Source organism: Acanthochromis polyacanthus, chromosome 17 (assembly GCF_021347895.1).
Source record: "Acanthochromis polyacanthus isolate Apoly-LR-REF ecotype Palm Island chromosome 17, KAUST_Apoly_ChrSc, whole genome shotgun sequence".
Classification (NCBI taxonomy): domain Eukaryota; kingdom Metazoa; phylum Chordata; class Actinopteri; family Pomacentridae; genus Acanthochromis; species Acanthochromis polyacanthus.
Genome location: NC_067129.1, coordinates 21,031,966 through 21,053,928, shown reverse-complemented (window position 1 = coordinate 21,053,928; position 21,963 = coordinate 21,031,966). Strand labels below are relative to the sequence as shown.

The window sequence follows — 21,963 nt, the reverse complement described above, 5'->3', positions numbered from 1 at the left end:
GAGAGAAATGGAGGAATGCGGCTGCACGTCATATTGTAAGACAGGTTTGGCTGCATGACATTCAAGGGAAGAACTGTAGATAGAGGAATTTATAGAAGCCAGTTAGACACAACACACAATGACATGCACTGGTAGAAATCAGCTGAGCGACTGATCAGTGCAGTTTGTTGTGCTACAGGCAGAGCACCACCTCTTGTCCTTCACCACATTGCACGCAGGGTGGCAGGGGGGAGCCACAGTCAATAGACAGGCTTGGGAAATGTTCAAACATGTGTGTCTTACAGCAGTTTGTTCACATGTTGCTGTGCTTGAGTATCTTTTTCAAACTGTACAGTACACCTCTGATGCACACACATCCCCTGTCCTACAGTATATCCTTCAGTTGCTTTGTCCTGCTGTTATGTTCGTTCTGTGACATTACAAACATGTCATGGCTGCACTGTCCTTGGAGTTTTGCAGCAAAGCAGAGAGAGTATAGCGGCAGGAGTGTTGATTGTCCGGATCGGTCTACTTAAAGTCTTCCGCTGAGGAAAATTACACCGCTGATGGTGGAAGAAAGGAATTTCAACTCAAGGCTGTTGACACTGAATCATCCTCACAGGTCATTTTCTGTTTCGACAGAAATCAGTCGCACAAACTCAGAGAGAGCCTGAAGAGACGAAAACAACTTTAAACTCTGCAGGAGAATGTTCTGTCCTTCATTGTACATTTAATGCAATTAGTGTAATTAGAGGGGTCCCCTGGGTGCGGGCGGGGGGTGGACGGTGGTGGAGTGGAGGGTCTGTGGTGTAGGAGGGGTAGAAAGGACGGGACTTGCCTTTCCTCAGGAAAACATATCACCTTCCACCACAATAGAACCCATCAGGAAACCACAGGCAGCCACATTGCTCTCTTGAGTCACCGAGTGCTTTCAGACACACTCTCACACTCATCAGTCTCTCTCTCTCACACACACATGCACACACTCCACGGCCAGGCAGCTCACACAGCCAGCACACTCCAGGATGACATTGTACTGAAACACAGCACGGCATTGTCATCAGGTAAGTCTCCTTCTCTGCTTTCACTGATGCTTTCATGTTTGTCTGAGAGAACAGATTTGTTCCTGATGATAAATACGTCTCTTCATATTTTGCTGTTGAAGGTGTTGTATTTAGATACTTTTTTATTTTTCTATATTAGCTCTGGCAAACAGAACTTGGTGCAAAGCGGTTTGTTATATTTATACAAACTGAAAAAGCTCTTTAAAAAACCCTGCTGGCCTGTTTGTGTTGTCCAGTGATACATCTTGTAACAGAGAAAATCATATGTTCTTAATGTTTTAAATATGAAAACTTATATTTTAAGGGGAATGTTCCCATTGTGTTTTGACTTTAGTTTCATCTTTAAATGATATCTGACCTCAATGAAAGATGCTTTCTTCTCTCACCTATTGTTCTTTCCAAATGCTCCTTTACAACCTTTTGCAATGGTTTTCCTGTCCTCCCCTCTTGTGAGCTTTCTGATGAGCAGTAAAGAAAACAGCATTAAGACTAGACTTCAGACACAGAAAAACTAAAGAAAATTACAGGAGTATGAGACAAAAGCATAAAAGCTGGGAGGAATGGGGAGAATGTAAAAATTTTTTAACATAAGATGTCTGCTGGAGTAATTTCATAGATGATTTTTTCCCCTAAATCTCCTGCACAGTTTGTTCTTCCAGCAGCCACATTTACACCAGAGAAAGAACCACAGTTTAAACCAAAAATGTCAAGAACTATGGTGCTTCACACCAAAATGATTCACACCAAAGTTCTTTTATGGCTTCGTACCCACTACCATTTTATTACTCCTTTATTGGTTATGGACATATATCCACCTCCACATTATAATTTGATCATGTGTTAAGGCATTCATTGTCTACATGATTACAATACAAAAGTCAGCTCAACCAGAGAGTCAACACTTTGTATCCATAAAAGTCGCTCCTGTATCACTCGTTTATTCCCACTAACCAGAGCGAGGCTGCTTAGCTGACAGCAGCAGAGGACTGAGAGGTTAAACAAAGAAGCTTTCAGGTGTGCAAACATAAATCCAGAGCTGAGAGAGGAATCTATCTGCAAAGAAAATGGATGTTGACAGCTTAAAGTTAGTATCAGAAAGGCAGTCATGAGCATATCTTTGTATTTTGCTTTAGAATGTACATACTGTATATATGGATGGTAACTTTCATGATGCCTCCATATGTCCCCTACATCCATACCTGTAGGGGACATTTATGTTTCATATTTATTTCTCAAGGTTTAGCTCTTGCATCCGATTATCTCAGAATGTATGAAGTAAAAACAGAAGCATAAATTAGGTTTGAATGTGTGACTTGGTGTTTAGCACTTTCCCCTTGCTGCTAGAAGATCCCCGGTTTGTGTCCTTCCCGGGTATCTTTCCGCACGGAGTTTGCATGTTCTCCCTGCGCATGGATGGGTTTTCTCTGGGTACTCCGACTTCCTGAGGTTAATTTACTCCGGCATCCTGAGGTTAATTGGTAACTCTAAAAGTGTGAATGCGAGTGTGATTGTTTGTCTCTATGTTTGGCCCTGGGATAGACTGGTGATCTGTCCAGGATGTCCCCTGCCTTCAACCTAAGTCAACTGGGATAGACTCAAGCCCCTGACGATCCTAGTGAGGATTAAGCGGTGTATAGAGAATAGATGGATGGATGGATGAAACACTACAGGATGTTTGATTACGAACAAAAAAAGTTTCACAGCAACGCTCACATGTCTAATGTGACTAGACGGGACTAAAAACTGACCATAATGTTTTTCTCCTTCCACTCATACTGTTCCCTTCCGGTCAGGGCTCTAGTGTAGGTGAGAGAGGAAAAAACTTGCAGTTCTTCTATGTGCAATATGTATGATGAGGTATCTTTGAAGCTGATGTGAGACTTATCGTCTTTTTTAGGTCAGACTTATTATTTTCTGTTCTCCTTGACAGTGTTTCCTTGCTGAGCTGTGATGGAAGATAATAACACAGAGGGGAAAAAAACTACAGTAAAACGATTAGATTTGACTCACTCATATGGCTGCTGCTGTTGCATATTAGCTTTGACTGAACTTTGCAATGGAGAGCATGGGAGCAGTGATCTTGAAATAAATAATCCTATCCTACAAAGGGAAATTGGGGGATATATAAAATGCAACAGTATTTTTCCTAACTGACATGTTTGTTTTAATCTTTCAGAGTAAGTGTAACAAAATCGCAACATAAAATAACTATTCTAAGAAATTTTTGGTCAAAAATATCCTGTGATCATTATAACCATCCTGCTTTTTAATAACTGCCATGCATCAAGGAATGACTTGATCTATCCATTATCAGCTTTGACTGAAGCAACAGCCAAAGCCTCCCAAATGTTTTTTCAAAATGTGTACTATTGTCCCTCCAGTTTTAGACCAGCCCACAAGCTTCCAGTGGGTTTTAAGCCAGGTGAAGGAGGGGGCCAGGTCATTATTCGGCCATCTTTGAGGTCTTGAACCTTACACTGGAGTAATGCATTGTGCTACATAAAGATCATGCATATAGGATTTCTCCCTGTACTGCTGATTGAAGAAATTAGCTTCCAAAAACGGTAGTAGTAGGTTTAAAGTTGTCCAAATCAGCCTGAACAGGTCCAAAAAGCTTATCCTTAATCTTAGCAGCACATTCCAGTACAGATGGACTAGAAGTGAAACTAGTATCCCTCCTCCACTTTGCCGATGTCTCACTCAAAGTGGCATCTGTCCATTAATGGGTCCATCCATCAGCTCCATGAAAATTCACTCTCATTTTATGTCCATCAGTCTTTTTTTTTTTTTTAAGAGTCTTCAGGAATTTCTTGTCCCAATCTTGATGCTTCAATGTGTGGATTTTATTCAGTGTGGTTGAATGCAAACCTTTTCCTATTGAACCCTGTTGACTAACAAAATGTGATAATGCCTTAGCGGGCTTTAGTTATATTTCTTGCATCCATCTGAAGAATATTTTACTCATTTTTGACTTGTCATTGTAAGTTTTGCCATTTAACGTGGACAAATAAAGCTTCAGAATAATTATGCACACCTTGTTAGAAGGTGTTAGTCACTTTAGGCAACACTTTCCCACAACAAGCAAACACAAATCACCTGAAAATGGTTCAATCAGATTCAGCATTCAAATTTATATGGTTTGGAGTTGGAAAATTTGCATGAAAATAATGATAAGGCTGGAAGATACCAATGACAATTTGACATCTTAAGGAAAATGAAAAACGTATTTAAGTTTTTATTCTGAGTCTTTGTTATGTTACACATTTATTAATCAGATATATTCTTTTAGGTAAGTCACTCATTTAAAAGACAAAAATAATGGACAAGTCCCTCTGCCTTTTTTCCTATAATGTAAAAAAAATTGCTTAGAGACAGATAAACCTTTGATTTAGGACTGTTATAGAATCATTGCATTTTATTGAGGGGCCTGCAAAACCAGATGATTTTGCTTCCATCCCACTGCAAAATGTCAAGAAAAAAGTCCTACATTTAAAGAGAGATAAGTCCTCCTGCCACTCATGTGCTGCTTATTATCACAGATTGCAGGTCAACACAATTGTTTTTCTCTTCATGGCATAATATTTATATTAGGCTGTAGTTTAGCAAGTGTTAACACAGCAATATTTACAATGCATATTTCCTATTTGCTAAGTGAAGGGCATTACATAACCAGCATGTGAAAGGATGTTTCTGATTCCAGTTACATAAACTGTCTGATGGCTGATGGAGCTGCAGAAAAGCAGTTTTCAACAGTTCATGAGTTCAATTTACAGTCACGCTATAGGATTTTAAAAGATATGGAGGATTTTTGTGTGTGGTATCAGTATTGGCAGATGACATTTCTATGGTTTTTGTTTTACCCAACCCTTTAAGATTCTGTAAGACTGTGAGTAAAAGTAAAAAAAAATGTATTAATTCTTAAACTGATTTAATACGTTTACTATGTTTTAGATGTATGGCTGTTGTTTGGTTGGACACTTTGGCTATATCTTACGCATTGTCCTTGTTTTACAGTTCGTTAAAGTATCAGCTACAATCATGCCTATCCTGAAGAAGCTCCCAGGAAGATCCAAGAGCTGCCATGAGTTCCCCAGAGTAAACGGTGAACTGATTCTGCCCCGGCTGGACTTAGACCTCAGAGACTTAAATGATCTCAATGACCTGAAAGAGTTGAATGGCCTGAAGGACCTGAACAGGAACCTAAACCCCTTTGAGGATGTGGACCTGGATGAGGATGAGATAAACGGAGGTGACAGGGGCCTCATCATGGGAGAGATCAGGGGCAACCTCCAGCTCAGGTCCTCTCGTGATGGAGAAGAGGAGGAAAATGAGGTGAACGCAGAGAGACACGGGGCAGGAAACGCTAAAGGGAAGCCGCTCAGGGGGACCCTGGAGCGGATCTGTGGAAAACTAGGGAAGGGGTTCCGCATAACGGGACGTGTGTGGGGGAACAACGCTCCACATTACAACCCTGGAGACTCAAACACACTCCCAGCAGAGAAGGAGAAAAAGAAAGGACTGCGCAGGAGCTCGGAAGGAATTATGACCCTGCTCCGGTGAGGAGGGATGGGGAGGAGGAAAACTGCAGTCTTAGATATTACAGCTGTTGTGTCTCACTGAAATTTGAAAAAAATGGATAGAAAAAAACATTTTGATAAGACAGTGTCTCTGTAATGTACACTACTATTCACAAGTCTGGGGTCACCTAGAAATGTCCTGATTTTTGAAAGAAAAGCATTTTTTCAATAAAGATAATATTAAATTAATCAGAAATGTGATCTAGACATTGTGGTAAATGACTATTCTAGCTGGAAATGACTGATTTTTAATGGAATATCTCCATAGGGGTACAGAGGAACATTTCCAGCAACCATCACTCCTGTGTTCTAATGCTACATTGTGTTAGCTAATGGTGCTGAGAGGCTAACTGATGATTAGAAAACCCTTGTGGAATTATGTTAGCACATGAATAAAAGTGCGACTTTTGATGGAAAACATGAAATTGCATTAAAAAAATGAAGTTTTATTCTTATAAAACAGTATTGCTATGGAAATTCTTTCTTGGAGTTTTCCTACATCCATTCATCACTTGATTGATGGATAATCAAGTGAAACAAAATGATGGGAAAAACTTAAAAATATATATTTTTTAACTGCTACGTCAGACAAAGTAGCCTCTGAGTCCCCGAGGAGAAGGTGAAAACAGAAAATCCCTTGTTGCGTTTGCTGGTCGGTAATAGAATAGCATATAGTGTGCTTATTTCCTGAGGAGTTATGTAACATGCCATAGTAACTTGTTGATCTACGGAACCTCTTTTGTTTTTCTGTGACATGTTGTGTACTTGCTGTGCTCACTGAATGGGACTATTTTTAGCTGAAGTGGTCATTCTGTGGCGCAGCACAGTTCCGCAGATGTGTAAATATGTTGCATTCCAAACATAGCTGCTTCTACAGTAGAAATAAAACCTAAGAATATTTATTCTGGTCCTAGCAGCAGTCATTTATGTTCTTTGTTGCTGCTGTGGATGCTGTGCAGCTTCCCAGGTCGACGTAAGGAGGAGCGCAGAGAGAGCCTGCCCTGTGGGGACCTGAGCGCAGTCAGCGAGTCGGACGCTTCCAGGCGGTCGTCCTTCCTCAGGATGGTCAGTCTGGGCAAACTGAAGAGAGAATCCATGTCAGACAAGGCATCCCAAGAGGCTGAAGAGGAAATGGTGGAGGAGGACCCTGTGGTCAAAAAGAGAGAGCCCCTCTCAGGTAATAAGCAAGGAAAGATCAGGTGTAAGAAAACACTGATATTTACTTCTCAAATAACCTCGAAGACATGTATGAAGCATTTCATTATTTTAGAGAACTTTGCTCTTCCTGGTCCAGCTTCAACAGTACTTCCTCTAAGTCCTCGACAACTCTCTGACGAGACTCAGAGCTCCCCAGATCCCTGAGTCACTGGGTTCGCTCACGAGCAGACTGTGAGACCAGGAAATGACTGCACTTCCTCCTACCCCAGATTCCTCTAGATAGAAGTTCAACCAAGCTACTGTTGGCAGACTCCACAGGGAACCTGGCCGAGAACAGAAGAATGCGTAGAACGAGCAACAGACAGCCCAATTTTGGCACATACACAACTACTCACTGACCATAAAAAGATAAGCTCTTCGCCATTTGTGGCTGAATCCTCAATCTTGTGACTGTTGCAAATAAATCTGTATAGTTTCATCTACGCCATAGTTATGATATGAGCCTCGGCAAAAAGCAACTACACTACTCCTTCTGGATCTTTAGGATTTTCAGAGTTTTCACCTCTCATCCAAAAACTGTACAAAAGAAGCCATCAAGAAGTCCAGTTGTGTTTTTTAACTGAAGTTCTTAGCATTGTGCTGCAAATAACCATCACCTTCCATTTGTCTTCTTGCTTCCCACAGTTCTGGAGATCCTACAGTTGGTCAACCACAGGGATCTTCTCCTGGCTGACACACACATTCAGGAGCTGGAGCGAGAGTGTGAGCTGCTGTCTCTCCTGCCAACCACAACCTCTCCCTCCCTCTCTCCCTCCCTTACTCCTACCCTGTGCCCCAGCCCTCCACCCGGCATGATCCCTTTGTCACCACTGTCCTTAGATGAGTCCCTCAGCTCCAATGCAACGCTGGACTCAAGCCGGAGGAAGGCTAAAGATGTGGAGCTGCTGTATGAAGCCCTGAAGAAGGAGATGTGGGATGTAGTGCGGGAGTCCCTCCGCCAGCCCAGCGCTGGTCCCAACCTTGGTCTGGTGGTGCTGGTTATCCAACAGGAAGAACATGCTGATGCAGCCTGGGCCCTGAGAGAGGAGACTAAGCCAGAGAGAGAAGTCCTCCAAATCCAGCCCAGCCAGCGCCCCCGACGACTGAAGATGAAGTGGCGGGAGGCGGTGGCCGAGGCTGCGGACTGGAGCCTGCCGCATCAGGTGGACACCCAGGCAGGCCAGCTGGCATCATATCTGGAGCGCCTCAGGAGTCGCATGGTGGATGACCTGGATGCAGCAAAGAGGAATGCTGTATCCATTTACCCAGAGGAGTTTGCTGCCTTCCAGGTGTATGTGGAAAGTTACCATCGAGCTGTGACCAAACGTCTCCGAACCATTACCAGCGGCCCACTGCAGATCACGGATGTCTACTCACTACTGGACTGGTTCTACAACATTTACAATAGGTTGGTTATGACAGTCATGTTTTGGATCCTCCAAAGCAATAATGACATATCAAACTTATGTCACTATTTTTCACTTATCACTTGTCATTTTTCAACAGGGACGTCCTAGGAACCATTGGCACCATGACACCCATCAACTACGCCACACTGGATCCCATTCTTGCTCAAGACACGGTGGACCGGCTGGAACAAGACTGTATCAGTATAGTCAGGGTGAGACACTGACTTTTTACTTGTTCTTCCTTTAAAAAAATGGATAGCATTTTAATTTCATGCTGCAATTATCAGGATAAGGTGACGACAGAGCTGATCCAGGTTCTGGATGAAGAAGAGAGGCGATGGGCCCAGACTCTGCACATAGAGGAGTATCAGTCACACCTAGCGCGCTCAGTCATCCAGGTACAGTGTTGTAACCACCTGGAGACGTCTTCTGTGGTTTTAGTGAATTTCTTCTGCAGTGATACAGCTGTCTCATTGCTCATCTTTCACAATTCCAGAGACTGAAGGTGGATTTGGACAGATCCACATCTGTCAACCAGTTTCTAGGAGCAAGAGTGGCTCGCTGTAGTCTCATTGGATTGGCTGATTTTCTTTACAGGTGAGTGCATGCAGGTGGTACTATCTATTTTTATCATACCTTGAATAATGTGATATGAACAAGTAGAGCGGTCAAAATCTGATTTCAGTTGTGTGATTTGCAATAAAAAGCCAAAATAGTTCAACAAAGTTAGTGCAAACTTCAGTGTGTTTACGAGACAGTGCCTTTACTACGTTGATTGTATTAGCTTTCAGAAAGTTCACATAAAACCTCCATGTGTCCAGTTTCCAGAGGAAGGTGGAGATGTTTCATGATACTCAGGCAGAATTTGGTGACCGAGGGGACGGATATGTTTCCAGGACCATAGCTCTGGTCAATTGCTGCCCTCCTCTCAGGTAGATAAACAATAATGGCAACATTACTCATTTGAACCTTTTTTTGAAGGTTTGCAGTAAGGAAGTTCAAAGTGTCACTTCATATTTGCTGTGTAACCGGCAGATCCTTTGTGGAGCGCTGCAGGCAGTGTGACCCACAAGGCAGCGAGGAGCCGGCGCAAAGAGCCGACTCCTCATTGGACAGGATCATCAACCAGTCAGTGAGGGTTCTGACTGACAGGCTGTTTGAGCACATCAGGGTGAGTAAAGCACTGGCAAGTTGCATCTCAGTCCTTAAGGTGTGTTTCCCTTCATCAAGATACCCACCACGATCGAAAAATCTGCCATTTTTTGTGACTGTACTTCAAATTTAAAATTGCAAACAACCTCACAACAGTTCACAACCTCTGGTCACAGCAGAGAACTGTGGTAAAAAAAAATGTTCACAACCATAATGTAGATGCAATTAAATTGTTTAAGGCTACTGTAGGGATACATTTAAGATGTAAACTTTCAGAGATTTATTGACTTGAAAAGCCTATAATTCTAATAAAAGTACAATATTCTGGAAGGTCTCTGAAATGCAGTACACTTGCACTGTGCTAGATTGTTCAATATTACAATGCTAGGTTAAATAGCTGAAGATCTATCCTTCTATCCGTCATCTGTACACCGGTTAATCCTCATTATGATCGCAGGGGGGCTGGAGTCTATCCCAGCTGAGTTAGGGCAAAGGCTGGGGACACCCTGAACAGGTCATCAGTCTATCACAGGGCTACATATAGAGACAAACAATCACAGTCATATTCACACCTACGGACAATTCAGAGTTACCAGTTAACCTGAGCATGTTTTTGGACTGTGGGAGGAAGCCAGAGAACCCACAGAAAACCCACACATGCACAGGGAGAACATGTAAACTCCATGCAGAAAGATCAAGGGAAGTCCAGGACGCAAACCGGGGAAAATGTTAACCAGCAGTCCACTGTGCAGCCCATATTTGAAGATTTATTAATAATTTTCCTTTAATGTTCAGTAATCTTCTTTTGTATGTCTCACTTATTGCCCTCTGTATCAGCAGTTTGATAAGAAGTAGTCAGATCTGTTAATTAACTAACTGTGACAATCCTACAATGTTAAAATACTTCATTACTCATAAAGTTGTAAAGATATATATTAGGGTAGCTCCAAAAAATGAACAGAAACAAAAAATCATGCATTAAAATAAAGTACTAGTGCAACATAACAAAATTATAAAAAATGATAAAGGAAGCTCTAAATTTGCAGAACAACGAGCTGTGTCTATGTTTTCCTTACATTAAGCTGAATCTTATTTCATCAGATGATCGTTTGCTTTATGTGTAAAATCACAGACTGCAAACCAGCAAGTAATTCATTTAGATGTATTTCAGTAAAAAGCACAATATTTATCTCTAACGTGCAGAAGTATGAAGTAGGAAAAAAACATTATTGCTCATATAAAGATTACACTTAAGTTTGCTTGAATGTGTTTTGTTGTCATTCCAGCCTTTCTTTGACAAACTGATAAAGAGAAAGTGGTTGAACAACACTGAGGCCTTTGAGGCAATTGAAGCCAGCATTAAACAACACTTCAAGAAGTTCAGAAGGATGGACTCTCCACCATATCAGGTAAAAAGCTGTTTGATTTAACAGAGGTAGGGGTTGCCATGTTTAAACAGTGTACAATTATTGACTGAATGTCACATGTGGCTGATTGGTTGCTGTTCTGACTGACAGACGCTGGTAGGTGAGGTGCATCGGCGGGTCCTGGTGGAATATGTCCGCGCCATCATGAAGGGACGGGTCATTTGCACATCCTCTAAGATGAGGAAGAGGATGGCTTTCCGCCTGCAGGATGAGGCCAAGCAGCTGAAAGGACTCTTTAAAGATCTGGTGAGTTTGGTTTTCAAACACAAAATGTCATATTTACTTAGCCTGCAAAAGACGCTCAGTGTTTAGTGTGGCAAAAGCACCTTGAGAAGGAGAACGAAATCCACAGCATCTAAGACAGACCAAAAAGTTGCTTTTCCGGGGAGCAGAGGCAATAAATAAGTCTAAACTGCTGAATCTCAAAAATGCAGAGCAGAGCTGGCAAGGGGAATGCAAAGTCTGGTGGCTGTGAATGGAGAGTGACCCTGGAACTTCCTAGGTCAAGAATAACTCAGACAGTGTTGATACAGGAGTGAGCTCTGAAAAATGGCTGCCGTCAGTGAGATGGAGATGGATGAACCGGGCTTACGTTAGCACTTGCCAAAAAGGGGAAGAGGGTGTAAAACAACTAGGCCTGACAGTGTGGCATTTGCCCTCTTTCTGTGTGCAAGTTCAAACAAGTGTCCGTCACCTCGGCTGACAACAGGAAGCTGCTGTGTTCAGAGGGAGCTTCCCGTTCCTGTCAGCTGGTCAGCTTTGATGTACCTCTGGGATGGCCTTGATCGCACTTTTCGCCGAGGAGCGGGAACAAGTGTCTGTGGAAACTGGGAACTTGGGGGCAGGGGGAGGATGAGTTTTTAATGGCTGTCTAAAAAAGACGTCGTTATTTTTAGTGAATGCCAAGCCAAAGAATTCTGCTTTCTTTTTCCTGAGCGTTTGAAGGAAAAACAAGAACTAGGAAAGCAGAGGTGGAGATTTGTTATTCACATAGTGAATCACCTAAATGTTTGTCCTCCGGACTTTAGAGGCATTAATCTGTGTTTCCTCTGAAGGCCTGATTGTCCGCTGGTCCGGATGTCATGGCTCGAAGGAAAAACACATTTAGTCTGAAGAAGATGCAATGTGGGTGTCAGCAAGATGGTGCAGTGCAGTTAGCACTGTCACCTCACAGCAAAACGTTTCTGATCCTGCTGGTCGGCTGGGTTCTTTCCATGTGGCATTTGAATGTTCTCCCTATTCCTGCATGGGTTTCTCTCACAGTTAGGATTTTGTGAGCGTAGGTGTGTTCCTATCTCTCTGAGTTGGTCCTATGATGGACTGCTCATCTGTCCAGGGTGTAGCCTCCCATTCGTCCAGTATCACCTGAGATAGATACAGACCCTTGTCGGTATAAAGCTGGTACAAACAACAAATGGAACGAAGATGCCATGTAGATGAACAGTCATAAATAGCTAATGGACCATGCATTTAGTGAAACAAAGTGGCTCCTTGTTGCTACATGATAATGAACCTTTGTCTTCTCTGCTTCAGGAATCAAGCTCATCCTGGTTGGACAGCATCATCTGCCACCTAGCTGACATCATCCTACTGGAGGACACTCCTTCCATCCAGATGGAGGTGGCTGTCCTGGTGAAAGAGTTTCCAGATATACGGTGAGAGTTTTTCACAAGCTAACAGTGGAGAAATGTTAGTGCTGCAACCAGGAAGCATCTATGAAAACAGATATTTTCTGCACTGGTTCCCCAAAGGCCCAATATTCTGTTCTACTTACTGCTACACATTCACTGTGTTGCTTTTGGCGCTGAGCCAGAATGAGAAAATGTGAGACTATGGATGGTTTTTTTGTTACAATGGATCAAAACAAGGAAAAGGAGCGCGGAAACATATCTACATTAACTTTGCTATTTTTGGAGAGCAGTGCGAGGCTGTTTTGAGAATGGATGAGGCAGAGAGACTTTGGGGGGCGGGGGGGGGGGGGGGGGTGTCCCAGCCTGTTTGTGCACAGAAAGACTCAGGTGACGGTTGGCAACCTACGTGTACCTCCGTATGTGACGCATAACCCTCTAAGGAGCAGACGGGAAGCTGCTGCCGAATACTTCCAGTTCCTGCCACCCTGCAGGAGACAGACTGGTGCCACATTTTAAATCAAAGAGCAAGAGGTGTGGAAGAGGAGAGAAAACATAATAGTTCAGACCTGGAGACATGCTAACTCACTGCTTAACTCCCCCCTTTTGTTTACCGTATGGCATCCCCTGCTGGTATTTTCGGAGATCAAAGGCTGTCGACCTTTCTTGAGTGGAGGCACATGTGACCATGCCTACACATGTGTGGCATATCAGTCTTTCCAACCTGGATCTATCTTTATTATTTCAGTCATTAATCTCAATGCCAACTGTTCACTATATCGTTCAGTCATGTTTTGTGGAAAGCTATCATTAAGAATGACATTTGGGTCCTCAGATTGTTAAAAAAATAATTGATGTAAGACTTGTTTTGTCTTCACCCTTGCAACACTAACTAATCCAGAAGATAGTTGCAGGTTTATAGCATTAATACTTCATCATGTGTTATTGGAAAGGGATGAATCTATGAGTATTAAAAAATCTAACAAATACAGTTTAAATTTAAGTCAAAGGGATTTTCCACAACCTGACTAAACAATGAATCAAGGGTTCAAAGATTGACTTGTCATAAGCACAAGTGACGTGTACTGACGATTTTCCTCAAGCTGCATCAGAAGGCTGGTGTTTCATTCAAGCTCTAATTTTAGCAGATTTGTAGCATTAGTATATGCTTTACTAATACTTAATATCTTTCCTGTTTCCTGCTTCTTAAACTCTTTTCAAATGTGTAAGATTAGACAGTCAGACTACATTTTGTGTTCCTTGTCAGGAACAGATGTAGTGATTCAGAGATGTTACTCAGAGTCATGACAGCTTTTTCGCGACACCAAACAGACCCAATTTCCATTAACACCCGTCTACCCCCTACCTCCCTCTGCATCCTTCCTCCCCACAGGAAGAAACACGTCTCCACCCTGCTGAACGTACGAGGGATGATGCGGCAGGCAGAGCGGCAGGAGATCCTCAACATCGTTAAAGACTTTGAGTGCAGCAGTGCTCTCATGTGCCGGGACCATGCCCTCTTTTCTGACATCCCCATCACCTCAGAGGTGCACTGCATCAGTCTGGGCTTCCTTCGCCTCGCCATGACCGTCTCCAACTGGTTTTCAGAGCACCGGCTGAGGCAAAACCGCAGGGCAAGTGCCAGAAATGCAAAGGCTCAACCTGCTGAAAATGTGGAGGGAACAAATAAACTTCACAGAGAAGACTAGATGTTGGTGTTGCTGTTAGGAGAGCAGTCACAGACATACTGTGAAGACTGTGATGAGATGTACATGCACCTTGACCAAAAACTGATTGTACCAAATGTTGCTAGCAGCCACTTAAAAAAACTTGACCTCAGGTACTGCTCGTACTGTACATGCTCACTGACATTTCTCCATCTCCATGTGTCCATTTTAATAGAAATGTGAATCAGACCACATGTTGTAATAGCTCACCATGACTTATAGTATTTTAAAGTTGATCTACACATCTACAGAAGTAAACCAGTGGTATAAAATATCCTCAAAATGTAACTTGTTCAGTATTTTTAGCCTTTGATTCCTACATGTCATTGCAGGAACAACAGCTAGCAAATGCAATGCAATATGATCTATAACGTTTGCTGTTCAACTTATATTTACCCAATTATATATACCCATTCTCTGGTATATAGAGCATATGTACAGTACTGTGCAAAAGTTACAGGCACTTTAGATTCCAGTCCACCACACAGTACTGTCAGGGAGGCATCTCACTGGCCCCAGATTCATTCTTCAGCAGAGCCATAAAGAAGCATCTGCAGCCAAAAGAACAACAAGGAGTCCTGCAGCAGATGATCTGACCTTCATAGAGCTCCAATCGCAACATCATGGGGTCAGTCTGATATTACATAAAGAGACACAGGACACTGAGACAGACTGAATCCTACTATTTTCCAAGATACCTGGAGCAACAACATTTGTGTGCAAGTGTACTGATGAGAAGTGGTGCTGTTTTAAAGGCAAACTGTGTTTTTGTCTTCACTGCACGTTGTATGGAGTGAACTCATATATAAAGTCTATTACTTGGATCATTTTTGAAAGCACCCTCACGTTACTTTTAGTGCCTAAAACCTTTGCACAGTACTGCCCGTGAGGAGTGTATGGAAATGTAAACGTGTTGAACTGTCACTGTGAAAGAAATGGATCTGTTGCTGGAAACACATTAAAAACCCATTGACTGGGTAGACTAAACAAGCTCAGTAGTTTTGTCATTGCAGGTCTAAATACTAAGTTTTGTGCTTCAGGTGAAAAAAAATAATGTTTTTCTAGATATTGTGGCCAACTCTTAGAGAGGACATTCTATGTCTCTTCCAACTTCTAAGTTTAGGTGCTGTGACCCCTGAACATGGGAGTGTCAGACACTTTGTCTACCGCCATGTTAAACAATACATACCAAGAGGCACTTTGACGAACAGGCCAGGCCGATTGACGCACGATGTATGCAGCCAGTACATATACACACATACTTTATGCCTTTGTTGTATGTCTTAAGGATACGGCAGCTTTATCCAGTAAACAGATCTTTTAATATGGGGCTCCACACAGCTACTATATGACGCCGCACAACAAGAGGGGTCATGCACCCCGAGGCCAACAACGGGATGTTTTTTGATAAACATAGATTTCCTGTTGTCCACTGAGGTGCCAACGGATGCTTTTATTGGAGCCAAGTTTACGTTATGCACTAGGAGGGAACTTCCCCTCTGCTGCAGCCGCCGAGCTTTTTCATGTCTGAGCTGCTCGTGGGCTTCTCCAAACAAAGTCGGGCAGCCTCAGCAGGGGTCATTCTGCACGCTGACCCCTCCCAGTCAGAGGGTCTGTATCTGAATGTGAATGTCTGGCTGGCTGCTTTAAAATGTTAAAATAACTCACGAGGTTCGTTGTGAACTTGTGGGATTTTCCAGTTGATGGACATGCTGTGATATGTTTATATGAAGGTGGTGGAATTTCATTAATGTTTGAGCATCTAATCATCATCATAGAGCAGTGAGGTCAGTGTGGCAAAGTTTGGTCACAGGTTTCTCAGCAAATATGGACGATCCAGCAAGTCTGCATCTTGGATTTAATTCCTATCCTTTGTTCATCTGCTGCAAGCTAATTGACATTCAAACATAATCTAGCTGCATTATATTATAATCATTCATTTTCATACCTGATCATGAAAAGAAACAAAAGTAATTGTTCTTATCACTGATAAGTTTGACTTATTGTAGCGTCCATCCACTGATAATCATAGAACAACAGGTAAAAGTCCATCCAGACATGCTTTAAGATAAAAAAAAAATCTAAATATAGAGCCTTGATTGAGTTTGTGTCTGTGATTTTTTGACAGAAAAAGTTGTGTTCATCTACACAGGCAAAATGTACGTAGCTGCTTTATAGTAGATTTAACCAAATTGAGGTATGATTATAATCTTTCACTTTGAAAAAGACTTTGAAAGTAAAAAATTGCATATTGAGGGAAACAGCATCAAAATATCACAAGAAATACATCAAACATGGGGTTGCATTGCAGTGGTTAGCACTCTCACCTCACAGACAGAAAGTTTGAAACCTGCTGGTTCCTGAGGCCTTTCTGTATGAAGTTCACATGTTCTCCATGTGCCTCCTGGATGGGTTTTGTCTGGACATACACTACTGTTCAAAACTTTGAGATCACCCAGGCAATTTCATTGAATTCCATGAAAACTCACATTTTTATTCATGTGCTAACATAATTGCACAAGGGTTTTCTAATCATCAATTAGCCTTTCAACACCATTAGCTAACAGAATGTAGCATTAGAACACAGGAGTGATGGTTGATGGAAATATTCCTCTGTAGCCCTATGGAGATATTCCATTAAATATCAGCTAGCTTCCAGTTAGAATAGTCATTTACCACATTAAAAATGTTTAGACTGTATTTCTGATTAATTCAATGTTATTTTCATTGAAAAAATAATTTTCTTTCAAAAATAAAGACATTTTTAAGAGACCCAAACTTTTGGATGGTAGTGTGTGCAGTGTTTGATGAATTATGATGGTAATGTTTATCTGTCTCTGTGATGGACTTACAATTTATCCAGGGTGTAACTCCCGCCAGTGTCAGCAATTAATTTATTTCATTTGACCTTTATTTTCCCAGGTAAAAATGTTTGAGAACTGGATCTCATTTGTAAACATGACCTGGCCAAGAGGCATCAGCAGGAACAAATACACATGTAAAATACAGACACAAAAAGATATATATGTAACATAGAACAAAAGTAAACAGGTCTACAAGTAAGAAGCATGGAAGCATATACATGTGAGTTAAAAAAAAAGTGTGCATGAGGTATAGGAAAGTGTGTGTGAGCAACAGTCAACGACAATCTGTTGGAGTTTAAGCTTGAAGGTGGTGAGTGGAGTCAAAGTTACAAGTTTAAGGGTATTTTTTAAGGTGTTTCACCCTCAAAGGGCCTGCAACCCTCTGCAAGTAGAGCTAATGGATGGATAGATGCAATAGAGATAAAAATCAAACTGCAAGGATTGCACTCTGACTAGCTGTTAGCCTTAGCTATCTTAATTTAAAAGGTAACTTAGCCACACTTTTTTCCTGTTTCCTAAAATTTGAAAACTCAATTTTGAAAACTCAGTCAGTGCCTTAAAAATGTAATTTTTTCAACCACATCTGACCAGGAAACAATTGAACCTTAAATCATAGTATAAATAAAGGTAACACCACATAATGTAGTCCTGCTATAAACTAACTAGCCGAGCATAACAGAGTAGCAGGAACTGCTGTCTCTGCACATTTTGACTGGAATTCAAGCCATTGTTGTGGTTTAGCACCTTTTACGTCTTCCTTCCCTGCCTGTACCTAGACCAGGTTGTATCTGATAGAAAAACACAACCGCTGCCAGTTTTGGAAGGTTTCAGATTGTGGCATGTTGAATGTAGAGCTGTCTGCTACTGCTCTTACTAACATGGCTGTAGCAGTGCTGTACTTAATAAATTAATTAATAAACCAATTATCACTGACTGATTGTAAAAAGCCGTAAAAAGCTGTGCTTATTGTCTAACTTTCAGTTTTGATTAGGGTTACGGCCACCAGTATTAGTGTGCTGTTCGGTTTCTGGGTGTTTATCTGTTGGGCCTTTGTGTGAGAAAATTGCATGTGTGGGTTCAGCTGTGGCTGTTTCCAGAGTCTCTCCAGGAACCCCAGCTGGCAGCCATTCCAGTCAGGAGTTGACGACCTGCACTGCAGCCTTGTTCTCCCCGCCTTCTGACATCTCTGATTGGGCCACCCTCCAGCTCCCCTCCTCCTAACCAATCTGACCAATCATTACTACACCTGTAGAGTGTATATATCTGCCACCATGGCCTTGGTCTGTGCGGCTGGTATTTGTGACCATTCTGCCCTGGTGCCTCTCAGTGTGTGATCTTTTGTTTGTGTTTTGATGATTTTTGGTCTGTAGGTACGTGTGGTTGGGTTGGTGAGTACGGCAGACCACTTTGGTCTGTAGACACTGTGGGCTTAGTGAAGAAGCCATTTGTTGTCTTTGTGAACTGTGTAACCAGTGAGTGTGAGGCACCAGTTTTGTTTAGTTTGTTTTTGCACAATTGTATTAGTTTTTGTTACTGGTGGTGGGTGTTGCTGATGTATTTAAGTTTGGCTAAGGAGTTTAGTTGCTTTGTTTTGGGTTTGGATAAGTTTGGGAAACTCTGTTAGCCTTCATTTTGTTATATTATGTTCTTTGATTTAGCAACACCCACCAGTCTTATGTTCATTTTTGTCACTTTTATGTTCCTTTGCCACTGAGTAATAAATTCCTTCACCTCAACCAATAACATCTGTTTTTTTGTTGCATCCAGCCAACCCCTAGAGGTTGGATCGTAACAATTAGTAAAAAGCAAAGTAGCAAAAAATAAATAAATAAAGAGAAGTGAAAATTCACTCCAGAGTGTTTCTGATCCAGAGATTATTCACAGAATTTAAATTTTTAGGTGGAAATTTAAAAAAAAAAAACAAAAAAAAAACAGCAGAGAGCAGCACAGGATTTAAAAAGTCAAGTCAAATGCCAAAGTATGAATGTTTTTAATGAATTATTAAGTTGCTTATTAGAGTGCAGTGTGTAAAATTTTCCATATGGTCTATAATAATTAACAATCAGCCATCAATGTAAACTTTATTCTGTATACCACAAGTTTGCTAAGAGCCTTTACACTATAAACCCTTCACTTTCTCTTTGTAAAGCATTAATCTACTTCTTCTCCCTTACTGAGGGTTCCAGAATGGATGAATATTCAAGTAATGTTCATTTCCAACTTTTCTTTGAAGTCCACTTGTTTATGGTGCATAGTAAACCTCAACTGACTTTCAAACCAGCTGTGATGTCTATTTGTAGATATGCTCTTTAATTTCAATTTAAGGTGAGGCTAGAGAAACTTTCCTCTCAGCAGATAAATGTGAAAAGTAAATCTGCACACATCATTCTGTCCCTTATATACAATTAATGACAAGATGTTAGACTAAATATAGCGTTGACAGTATGTCATCAGGTAAAATATTCCAATGCAAGTAGAAAATAAACAATGAACTGCCTGTTTATCTTTACTCCAAGTTTTTTGGCATCCGTGATGGCCAGCTGGTGAGAGGTGCAGCACCTTCCACCTATTGACATGTGCTTGATTTATGACTCGGTAAGATCAGTACGCAGACTTGTAACTGCACCACAACAAAAGCTCATATATGTCTAAAAAAGTCTGAGTTCTTGAAATATGTCATGAAGATGTTTACATGCTTCCAACAATAGATCTCAAATATCTCTGACCTCTGACTGCACTGTGCACTTGTTTGTATTTTTAATGTTCCACGAATTTGTGGGACAGAACAGGAAGAAAGTTAAGTGAAGTTGGCATCAAGTGAATGTTAAGCTTGGCAATGTGACTTCTGAGTCATATGTATATCTAAGAGTATTATCAGACATCCTTTCATATAGCAGGCTGAAGGCGGATGCTGGACGGCCGATTTCCAAGTATCCCAGGCGGGGATTACCATCTCTGACTGAGAAGAGCAGGTAGGACTGAGGGCCAAGCTCTTGGAGGTTTCCCTCGATCAAGCTGTTGAAGGTGGAACGGTGCACAGTATCACAATGCAATCCCTGGGAAGCACTCCCCTGCTTCCTCTCATTAACACAGCTCTGCAATGGAAAATCCATCTGGCTGTATTCGCTGTTTGTTTTCGGAAGCAAGCCGTGCCCTGTCTTTGTTCACACTGTCATGCACTTTTCGTGGTTCCACTCTTTTCTGTTTTCTGTGCAGTGCTCTGTGTATCTCAAAGTACTCAAGAGATTGTGTTGTGGCTCAAAGGGGCACACGTTTCAGGTCAGGTCTGAGCACCAGGGTTGCTTAGTCTAGACAGGTGCTCCAGTGTTTTCTTTCCTCCCTAAATCTATCTTGATAACTCAGTCTGAACCAATGTCTCCTGTTTACTGAAATGTTGTCTGATCTTAAAGTCTTTAAATCAGCTATCAGTTTGAACAAAAGGGTGTCAGGCTGGAAAAAAACAGTAAAACCTGGTTTACTTTTGGTCACACACCTGTAAAAGGACCATTTTATTGGATGTTTACACACATCAAAGATATTAAATAGATGCTTAAACATCCATAAAGTCACAAAACAGTTTTCTGAATTTGCTGCAGATAAATAGGCGACCCTTTACACATTTGCTGTTGCAGATGCAAAACATGATATGTGTAAGTACACTTTGACAAACGGCTTCCTTTTAAATACAGGAAACAACAGAATTAAGTGATTACTTTTTACAATGCCCTTGCTGGTGTATTGCATGTCTTCTGGATTTGCCTGTCCAACACCATATCTCAAGAATGTGATGTTTTCTGCAGAAAACGCTTAACTTTGAGGAGTCACGGCATCCTTGACTGCACAAACAGGTGAGTTTTCAAAAGAGTTCCTTCAGGAACTAAAGCCAAAAAGGGAAAAAACAAATGGACCCTGAAATAAGTTTCACAAACACCTGCTTAGTTTATTTTGGAAGAGACTGCCTTCTGTAACTCAGCAGCTTCAACAAAAGAAGAAGACTTTACTGACTCATGACTGAAGTTGATTTTCTGACATAATGTGAAGAGCTTTTAGATGTAATAAACATGCACTTAAAATTGAATCTTTCATGCACTCTGCAGCCAGTGGAAGCTTTCAAGTGGCTTAAACATCTTAATTGAACACACCTGAAAGGGTCTCTCATTTTTGTTGTAGGAGCTCACTGCACTGCTTCTATTTATTTTTTTTTTGCACTTGGTTCCATTGATATTTATTGAAAATATTTAATTATGTAAAGAATACTCAGAGCCTTTGATCTCGTGAAACAGAGGCCATTTCAAGCATGTGTTAACACTTTAAATTCAGGCTACAGGTGACAAGTCAAAACTGTAGCTACTACAATCTGTAGTGCTTGCAGATTTTTATTAACACGTGTGTTCCAGCAAAATTTGTTTATTTCAGGACGTATTACATGTATAAGTAAATGTTAAGTTTTTAAAGTCCTTTGCTGCTTGTGGTTTTTTAGTTTTTATTTATTTTTTGTTTTTTGAGAGACAAATGCAAGCATTCCCTTTAAAATTAACTCTATGACAAGGAGAATTTAGGTAATCGTGGATATTGGGATGAGGTTGGGATATTTCCTTCTTTTACTTGCAAACACCAATAGATGTCTGATCAAATTTCCAACTTTTTCAGCACATAATTAATATACAAACATTTTAAAGCTATAGGCTGTACATCACCGAACACAGATGAAAAACTAGACAAGCCCTCAGTAGATGGCAGAACCACGCCATCTACTGGCTGCCACTGTGCAGCCCCTACCGTCACACATGTAGCTTTCAATTTTGATCATCCTACGTATATCCCTTCCTACTTGGTCTGCTGACCTCTAACTTCACAAGTGAGCTGGGGACCTTAGACCGATCGTCAGTGCCAAGTTTGATCGTCCTGACTTCAGCACTTGCAGAGATATCTGACCGGA

The 21,963-nt window shown here is 41.4% G+C and overlaps 1 protein-coding gene across 1 annotated transcript; it reads left to right on the top strand.

Moving 5' to 3' along the window:
* Window positions 1–839: 839 nt before the first annotated feature.
* exoc3l2a (exocyst complex component 3-like 2a) lies at window positions 840–15,151 on the top strand. Its single transcript, XM_022204554.2, has 13 exons — window positions 840–1,043; window positions 5,058–5,599; window positions 6,580–6,797; window positions 7,463–8,225; window positions 8,324–8,438; window positions 8,514–8,624; window positions 8,723–8,823; window positions 9,048–9,158; window positions 9,262–9,397; window positions 10,665–10,787; window positions 10,896–11,051; window positions 12,339–12,460; window positions 13,827–15,151. Exons 2-13 carry the CDS (start codon window positions 5,082–5,084, stop codon window positions 14,140–14,142), a joined length of 2,790 nt encoding a protein of 929 aa, XP_022060246.2. The 5' UTR covers window positions 840–1,043; window positions 5,058–5,081; the 3' UTR covers window positions 14,143–15,151.
* The last annotated feature ends 6,812 nt before the right edge of the window (window positions 15,152–21,963 follow it).